The sequence below is a fragment of the Nanorana parkeri genome, unplaced genomic scaffold, assembly GCF_000935625.1.
Source record: "Nanorana parkeri isolate BGI_ZX_2015 unplaced genomic scaffold, ASM93562v1 scaffold740, whole genome shotgun sequence".
Lineage (NCBI taxonomy): Eukaryota > Metazoa > Chordata > Amphibia > Anura > Dicroglossidae > Nanorana > Nanorana parkeri.
Window position 1 is genome coordinate 570859 of NW_017307008.1, and position 10032 is coordinate 580890.

Genomic DNA, 10032 nt, shown 5'->3' on the forward strand with positions numbered 1-10032 from the left:
CTTTATAGATCATTGGTTCGACCTCATCTGGAGTACGCGGTCCAGTTCTGGTCACCAGTACTAAGAAAAGATGTCCTTGAGTTGGAAAAAGTCCAGCGGAGGGCAACCAAACTAATTAGGGGTATGGAGGACCAGAGCTACGAGACAAGGCTACTAAATTTAAACTTGTTCACATTGGAGGTGAGGAGATTAAGGGGGGATATGATTTCCATGTACAAAATGTTCAATGGTGGTAGCAACATTAGCAATATCCTTGATTGTTACAATGTTATCATGTTAACTATCACCCACTTTATATGCATTTTGCCATGTCACAATTCTGCTGTAGGAAGGGTATGCGTGGAGGGAGCTATCTACCTAGCTGACTTTTAAATGGACTTTTGATCCCGTTTCTTAAATCAACACAATTAAAATTTATTTTTTATATTGAATCTTGTTTTGTGGAGTTGTCTTTTGGTGCTTTTAAACCCCCACTTTCTGTTCTTGCTACTACAAATTCCAGGGGTGTGGCACCCACTATTCAGACCCAGATCAAAAACTATTCTAATTATCTATAAGAATAGACCGAACAGCAGCGAGTAGCCTGCCGGAGGTTCGGCTTAGCCGATCCAGACTTATTTTCAGGTAAAACACAGTATCTACTGTATAGGAGGAGTCGTATAGAAGTGAAATTGTATCTATTTTTCTTTTTCTCATTTTATACAAGAGAATTGAGCAATCTGGAGCCTTGCATGTTTTTGTTAAAATGTCATCGTGTGTTAGAATTAGATACAATTAATGTTTAAACTGCTGAAAATTGATCTACAACTTCTTAGCAAATAATTGAAGCCGCCTGTCTCCAGCAGGAGATCTCAATAATGAAAAACACAAAAAGTTCTTCTGTCTCACTCTCTACCAATTTGAAATCCACAGCACAAGGCCCGAAAGCATCGGCACCCTCTGCACCTTTGTCTTTCCCTCCGATCTGGACAATGAATCGAGCTCGCCCCTCCAGGCTCTAAATAAACTTTCACATGCTACTTCGTTCCATTCTCTACCAGCATCTTCAACCAGCTCAGGCGTCAAACCTGTTTTATCCAAACCGGATAGACGAGGAGAAGAACATCCATCCTTGATTTGAGGTTTTTTTCCATTGCCTTTACCTCTCCAAAGTTAAACACGAACTGTGGGTTTCGTGTACAAGTTCAGCATCATTTTATCACCCTCAATTTTTGTCTGCGGGCTCCTAGTTTGGATAGCTCTGTAGATATTTCAATATTGTTGGCCTGTTTTACGGGGAAGAATGGAACGTTGGAACGAAAAATTTAATAATTCCAGCTCCTTGGTGCTTGGCTGTAGTTCCTACAAAGGTTAGTGTGTGACCCATCTCCCAGTTGAAGGTTCTAGCTGTACCTTCAGCTTCCAGATACACACAGAATGCCATAGACTTGGAATTCTGAAAGGAGTTCCCGGGGTTTAATTTATCCAATATGGACCAATGAAAGGTGGAGGTGTTGTCTACTGAAACCAGTCAGGATCTTCATGCCTCCGTGACATCTTAAATCTGATAAGTTTCTATTAATAACCGGTCCTGGGTTGGTTTGTTCCAATTTTCTTTTTAAGATTTCTAACAACGTGTCCCGGTTAAAGCAAAAAGGCAAGTCTGTTCTTGCATCTGCAGAGGCACTCCTCGAGAATAAGTATTATTGGAAGCATCTTTGCTGCAGAATTACCGCACTCTTGCACTGCACAGGTAAATTTTACTTACATTTTTTAAATTCAAACAATTGGGCTAATGAGGGGCTGTTTTTGGCACAAGAGCAGGTCCAGGATAGTTTGAAGGAGCTTCTGTATCCCTCAGGAGCCATTTAAAAGAACCCTTAATGGAAAATCAAAAACCACCTTCATTTCACCTTCCGTTTTGACACCAATGCATCTCCCCAAGATGGCGAAATCTTACCAAAAATTTGTGTAAATGTAAACTCCCAATTTTGCACATTTCTGATACTCATGCATACTCTTAAAATGTACTTTTATTTAGTAATGGCTTACGAGGTTTGGGTTATGAAAAATGAACCAAAGCATAGTGGAGGGGTTGTCTATTGCAACCAAGAAGGTTTAGTATTCTTCGTGTGTTTGAGATCAGGAAATCTGTTAAGCTGCATCGCTCAGAAAAATGGCTTTTCTCTCTGTACAGGTTAATTTACTACAAGGGAGCAATACAAATGTTTTCTTTAGTACCAATGTTAACATTTCTACGCTATATGGCCAAAGGTTTTGGACACTTGACCATCACACCTATAAGTGCTTGTTGGGTATCCTCGTCCAAAACTACGGCTATTATTATAGAGTTGCCCAGTTTGTGGCTACAACAGCCTCCACTCTTCTAGAAAGGTGTCCACGAGATTTTGGAACGTGTCTATGAGAATTTGTGCCCAATTGTGAGGTCAGGTACTCATGTTGGATGAGAAGACCTGGCTCACAATTAGCATTCCAATTCATTCCAAAGGTTGTTCAGTAAGGTTGAGGTCGGGGCTCTGTGCAGGAGACTTGAGTTCCTCCACACCAGACTGGTCACACCATGTCTTTATGGAGCAGGCTTTGTACACCTGAACCCAATAACTCATATGATGCACTTATATTCCATAAGGTGTTCCTATGTTCCATAGGGTTGAATTCGGGGCTCTGGTGTGGAGGAATTTGAGTGACCTTCACAAACTGGTCACACCATGTCTTTATGGAGCTTGCTCTGTACACAGGGGACAGTCATTGTGGAACAGAAAAGGGTCTTCACCAAATTTTGACCACAAGGTTGGAAGAGCACAATTGTCTACAATGTCTTTGTCAATGGAGATTGTATAGTTTGATTTTATACTCCTGATTTTGGAAGGTCATCTGGTGTGATGGTCAGGTGTCCACAAACTTCCATCTACTACTTTAGTATGATGACTTAATTAAAAGGAAGCAGCCCATAAGTTTTAAATACCCTCCATGATGATTACATGTCACTAAGCATTAAAAGGTAATTGTTGAAGCTCCATGGAAAGGGTGTGCTACTTTTTAGAAACATGTTCTTGCATACAATCAATGCTCGTCACATTGTGTACACTGTTCAGCTGTCCTTACCTGTTATCCTTGCCATTGAAATGGTCAAAAACTCGAAAATCTCCCCTTCCTCAGGCATGGCCTCTGATTGATTGTAGCACTTCCGATACGAGAGTAATGTTTTGCCTCCTGCACACAATGCTGTGTGTAAACTGCAGCTGCAAGCTTTTCCAAATTTCGTGTATCCTTTTCCTATTGTTATCTTTAATTTCCCAGCAAAGGGAAACCAGTTTTGGCAGCTGGTAAATGTGATGCGTTGTTATATAGCAAGCTGTCTAGTAAGGGCAGGTCTCAGCGTCTGCCTCCCCTCCCCCTCAAATGTTTTGAAAGTCAAAACACTGTTGAAGTAGAACTCCAGCCAAAAACTTTTGGGGGCCCATTTTCATCAACATGTAAGCTGCGGAAAAGTACGGTTCGGATATTTCGGGATTCGGGGTCCGAAAGTCAATTCGGTTTGGGGTTTCAGATTCGGACGAAACCCGAATTTTTGTTTGTTTCTGATAAGTTTATGAACGAATATTCATTACAACTACCACAGAAAACCCATATACAGATATTAATATTAAAGCTGAGGCGCCCAGACCCGAATGGCATTCGGGATCCGAATTTCCGAATTGCATTTGGGAGCTCCTGAATGCCATTCAGCTTTAGTAATATATGTATATGGCTCCCAGACCCAAATGGCATTCGGGAGCTCCCGAATGGAATTCAGAAATTCGGATCCCAAATGCCATTCGGGGTCTGGGAGCCATATACATATATTACTAAAGCTGAATGGCATTCAGGAGCTCCCAAATGCAATTCGGAAATTCGGATCCCGAATGCCATTCGTGTCTGGGAGCCTCAGCTTTAGTATTATATGTATATACTGTATATGGCACCCATGTTGCCGTAATGGAAATTGGGATTCAGACCAATTCGGATGCATTAAACCAAAAAACACATCTGATGGGCCAGAAAAGTCACATGTCCGATTCAGTTTAGTTTTTGAGCGAAATTCGGACGGGATCCGAAATTTGGATTGAGACACTTGATTGAGATTCGGTTGCATTGGGATTCAGAAATTCGGATGTGTCCGAATGTCTGAATTTTGGAAGATTCGTCCGAAGGAATCATACATGTCTACAACACACCATAAAGCACTATAGTACTTTGCTGCGCCATGCAAAATGCATAGTACTGCAGCATAGCAATGCATGTAGCGTGCGCCACTCCACATTGCAGTAACGCACGCTTTAACATGCACATCCCCCTAATGCATAGATATAAATGGGCCCTATTCTAGGTTTTGGATGTATTGAGGGTCTGAGCTTGTTGCTGATCCTTGATGCAGCCTTGGAGGCCATACCCGGACCCGGACATGATGAAGACGCCTGGCTGCTGTGTAATGGGACTCTTGGGCACTGGGTCCTGCTTGTGGCACTCTGCAGACACCTCGTGTACTGTGTTAGTTAGCCACAGGACACTTTATAGGTGCAGGGCTGTGGTACATCCACTGGTGGCATCCTGTCCCTGCAGACTCCCCTCGGAGTATGCCCACCTTACAAAAGAAGACTGTCTGAACTGAGCAGCTGGCCCTCACATTGGCACCTTCTGCTATTAACTGCTGTGTCTGTTTGCCACGGGGCGCTCTATCATACCACTGGGCAATAAGGAGGCCGGGTGCCCACAGCCCCCCGCGGAGGAGGCCAGGTCCAGCAGCAGGCAGCAGATGAAGGTAAAAGGATCACATTGGTGGTAAAGGAACCCTGCAGAGCCCAGCATAGATTCTGCACAGCACACTCGAAAGTCTCAGGTGGGCTCTGCAGGATCTGTGGTGGGCTATGTGGGGTCTATGGTGGGCTATGTAGGGTCTCAAGTGGGCTGTGCAAGATCGGTGGTGGGCTCTGCAGGGTCTCAGTGGAGCTTTGCAGGATCTGTGGTGGGCTCTGCAGGGTCTCAGGGGGTCTATGCAGGATCTGTGGTGCAAAGCACACCACAGATCCTGCACAGCCCCCTGAGACCATACAAAGTCCACTACAGATCCTTCACAGCCCACCATAGTGCCCACCATAGACCACGCAGAGCCCACCACAGATTCTGAACAGCCCACTTGAGACAGTGCAGAGCCCACCATAGACCCCATAGAGCCTACCACAGATCCTGCACAGCCCACTTGAGACCCTGCAGAGCCCACCACAGATCCTTCACAGCACACTACAGATCCTGCACAGCCTCCCTGAGACCCTGCAAAGCCCACCACAGATACTTCACAGTCCACCAGAGATCCTGCACAGCCCCCCTGAGACCCTGCAAAGCCCACCACAGATACTTCACAGTCCACCAGAGATCCTGCACAGCCCCCTGAGACCCTGCAAAGCCCACTACAGATCCTTTACAGCCCACCATAGACCCCACAGAGCCCACCATAGACCCCGCACAGCCCACCATAGACCCCGCACAGCCCACCACAGATTCTGCACAGCCCAATGGAGACTCTGCAGAACCCACCTGAGATCCTTCACGGCCCAACATAGACCCCGCAGAGCTCACCATGGACCCTGCAAAGCCCACCACAGATCCTGCACAGCCCACTTGAGACCCCGGAACATGTCAAAAGCTGGATGGGGGGGGGCCTTGAGTTTCGTCTTGCCTAGTGCAGCCCCAAACCAAAATACACGACTGGCCCCTTAAGTCTAAGGACTGCTGATGTCATCACGCCTAATCTAGGTTCCATAGACCTTCATTAGATTCGGAGATGCCAAGGAACATTCCATGGAGCGGAGGGGAGGAAGAGGAGAACGCTGAACACCGAAGGAGCCAGGTTCAGGTAAGGAAATTTGGTTTACTCCGGAGACCAAACGAGGCACTTAACCCCTTGCAGTGCAGGGGTAGCACTGCATTTCATTAGTTTAATGAAATAATCCCTAATGATCCTGCCACGGGGTTCCTTGTTTAGGTACTACCTGGTATAGGGTGACAACGCTCTGTTCTTATCTCCTCTGTGGTCACCCTGTCCGATGGAGACTACAAGTGACCTTTTGACCGCACATTGCCTGGTGTCGTCACCATCGGGATTGCATGAAGGGTAATTGTTGTGTATGCTGTGCACCCTACAATTATACTGTTCACAAGAGATTGTATACAAACTAACAACATGATATCAACAAAGTAACTGTCCTCCTGTCCCGGACAAGGTGACTACGCAACATTTCTCTTTGTACATTGCTTGGAGCTCCCGTTTGGTACACACCTTTGACATAGGAACACCCTTCAACTCATAGTAGACCTGAACCTTAGCCGACATATAATTTGCTAAAGCGCTTGTGTATCATATCAGTTACCATACTTTTCCCCCCACAAAATACTGTTTTCCCCTTTTTTCCCCCATCCTCGGTACATCTCAGTGCTGCCGATCTCCTGCCAGGCCCCTTTGCAGCCAATCACTCCAGGGTTCCCCGCACATCGTTTCTCCGGACCTTCTCACTTCTTGATAGTGACAGCGCTTTAGTAATAATCATCCTGGAACCTTCGGCATTTGCTTGTCGTTGCACTGTAGCTCTGGCTTCAGCTGTACACACCTGCACTCATTAGTGAACTTTAAAGTGAGACCAGAACTTCAAACCTGCACCTAACTCAACAGGTTTGTCTGTTTCCTCATGACCTGGTGAGCGGTCTGTCTGCGCTTATCCTAATTATCTTTCTGCTGTCTCTGCTATTGTCCATTTCTGAAACCTGGGCCCTGCCTGCACCTGACCTGGCCATCAGACTGCTAACCATGCTACTGTCTGCTTTGGCCATCTGTCCGAGGAGTTTTATACTGATTTAGGATCGGTGAGACCCAGGGGTGTCCCTAGGCATTGCGCAACCTGCGGCTGGGGGATGCTTCATGACCGGCTCTGGCTGCTCCCTGCCATGACTGGTTGCCAGAAGCTGGGTGGGATGCCGGCCGGAGCAAGAGCTTGCTTGCAAAGAGATTTATATGACCCTTTCACATCTAGCTGCCTGGCTCAAGCAACCTGGGATGTTCTGGCAGGTAAGGGGGTGGCGGGGAGCATGCTAAGGGGGGTGGATCATTTCACTTCCCAGCCATGGCTACAACCCTGGCTGCTCACTTACATGACTGGTTGCCAGGAGCTGGGCAGGACGCCTGCCAGAGCATCCCAGGTTGCTAAGAGCTGGGCACGGAGATGTATATGGCCCTTACACATCTCCCCGTCCGGCTCTTAGGAACCTTGGACAATTTGGGCGGAAAGAGGGTGGCAGGCACACTGCAAACCACTCATTATAGGAGCCCTGATGAGACCCCATCCCTCTGTGGCTTTGTCAATAGCTAGTGTTGAAGTTATCGTTAGGGTAAGAGTTACCATTATGTAAATCATTCAATTTATGGTTAATGTTAGAGTTAGTATCAAACTTGGTACAAAAACAAGTCCAGAATAGTAGAAAAGAGCTTCCTTGTCCCTCTGGAACCATTTAAAAACCCCTAACAATTGCATACAATGCATTTTCCCAATTGGCACAATTTTTGTAAAATTTTCCCAATTTTACCCTGAAATTACGTGGCTGCAAACTCCCATTTACCATTTACCCTCATCATTATCATCACAGTCCAACCCCGCAGGCAGGTAACTGAAATTGACATTAACATTCAGTCCAACAGTAATAAGTAAATCAATCTGTCTAGGCTGAGGTTCAACCTGGGTCAGTCCTTGTCTCATGAACATAAATCAGATGTCAGGGAAACACATATTTGCATATCTTCGCTAATTAGTTTGGATTAGATTGGATTTCTCACATGAATGGCACTTAATATTTGATTACCGGCATTCGGTAATTATCTTTGTAGCACATAGAACGTCATACGGTTATAGAGACAATGTAACCTCCTTCCCAAGGTCCGCTGGCAACATAATCCATCAAGAAATGCCAGTTGGTAGGAGAAGCGGAGGACTGATCAGCATCAATCGATCGATCAATACCAGAAACGGGTAATAAGGCTGCTTATTCACTATAATTACTAATTTTTCCTTGTAACCAAAATTTAGCTAAATCCGTTTTGAAAGGAAATTAATTTGTATTTGTATTAATTTTGAGAGAGGTTTTTTTGCATTTAAGGTAGTTTAATTGATTTATTTTTCTTTGTGCTTTTCCCCATTTTTATGTATATGATTATTTTTTTATCAATATTTGTCTCCTGTTGCTTAAAATGTTTTATTTGACTTTTTTCACTGTCTGTGTAAAGTAATACATATAATGAATGGCTGTTTTATGACACCAGAACAGGTCCAGGATATGCACTATATTACCAAAAGTATTGGGCCCCTCCCCCTCCAAATCATTGGATTCGGGTGTTCCGTGACATTTCTTTGCTACTAAATATTCCGCGGTCACCTGTTACTGGGATTATAACAAAGTGGAAAATTTACACGCGTCACTTTATGAGATGAGTTTGATCTTTGAGTACATTCAGTTGCAGTCACCACGTCAAGCTTAACAGAGTTCAGAATGATTCAATGGAAAGTAACGTGTGCTGCCAACTACACAGGACCTCCTGGCTCCCGTTCCGTTCTCCCAGTTTAAAGACTAACTTATGCTAAATGCATCTGCCGCTAACGCGTTTCGTCATCCAGTCAAAGTTGAACCCCGGGGCCGATATAAATGACACGAATGAACGCAGCTCTATGTACAGTAAGTCACCATTAAAGGTTTTTCTTGAATGCAAGCAGTGCTATACCATAAAATAATGATGGTATCAGCCTCATGCAATCCCCCGTACAGCAGAGCTCAGGCTGGGAGAGCGAGAAGCAGAACAAAGAGCAGACCGGTTGTGCTGCAGAGCAAGGAGCATGCTGACGGGAGGAGAGAGCAGAGAGCAGAGAGTGATGAATTAATCAGTCTGGCTAGAGATGGCAGTGGCCTTCTTCCAGCAGGGTAATGCGCCCGGCCACACTGCAACAATGGTTGAAGAATGGTTTGAGGAACACAACAATGAGTTTGAGGTGATGACTTGTCCTCCAAATTCTCCAGATCTCAATCCAATCGATCATCTGTGGGATGTGCTGGAAGAACAAGTCCGATCCATGGAAGCCGATCATCCTCACAACTGGATCTGCTACTGACGGCTTGGCGCCAGATACCACAGCAAACCTTCAGAGGTCTAGTACAGTCCATGACTGGACGGGTCAGGAGAAGGGGGGACCTATTTAATATTAGGGGGGTCATCCAGATACCACAGCATACCTTCAGAGATCTAGTGGAGTCCATCCCTGGACGGGTCAGGAGAATGGCTACCTACTCAATATTAGGGGGGTCATCCAGATACCACAGCATACCTTCAGAGGTCTAGTGGAGTCCATGCCTGGACGGGTCAGGAGAAGGGGAACCTACTCAATATTAGGGGGGTCATCCAGATACCACAGCATACCTTCAGAGGTCTAGTGGAGTCCATGCCTGGACGGGTCAGGAGAAGGGGAACCTACTCAATATTAGGGGGGTCATCCAGATACCACAGCATACCTTCAGAGGTCTAGTGGAGTCCATGCCTGGACGGGTCAGGAGAAGGGGAACCTACTCAATATTAGGGGGGTCATCCAGATACCACAGCATACCTTCAGAGGTCTAGTGGAGTCCATGCCTGGACGGGTCAGGAGAAGGGGAACCTACTCAATATTAGGGGGGTCATCCAGATACCACAGCATACCTTCAGAGGTCTAGTGGAGTCCATGCCTGGACGGGTCAGGAGAAGGGGAACCTACTCAATATTAGGGGGGTCATCCAGATACCACAGCATACCTTCAGAGGTCTAGTGGAGTCCATGCCTGGACGGGTCAGGAGAAGGGGAACCTACTCAATATTAGGGGGGTCATCCAGATACCACAGCATACCTTCAGAGGTCTAGTGGAGTCCATGCCTGGACGGGTCAGGAGAAGGGGAACCTACTCAATATTAGGGGGGTCATCCAGATAC

General features: G+C 45.9%; 1 protein-coding gene across 1 annotated transcript in view; it reads right to left on the reverse strand.

Annotated features, from left to right (window-relative positions):
• Nucleotides 1-3163, reverse strand: part of LOC108793333 — a 17451-nt gene extending 14288 nt beyond the window's left edge. Inside the window, exon 1 of the mRNA XM_018564246.1 lies at nucleotides 3106-3163. Within this exon, the coding sequence (XP_018419748.1) occupies nucleotides 3106-3163 (58 nt within the window). The remainder of the gene's footprint in view (nucleotides 1-3105) is intronic.
• Between the last annotated feature and the right edge of the window lie 6869 nt (nucleotides 3164-10032).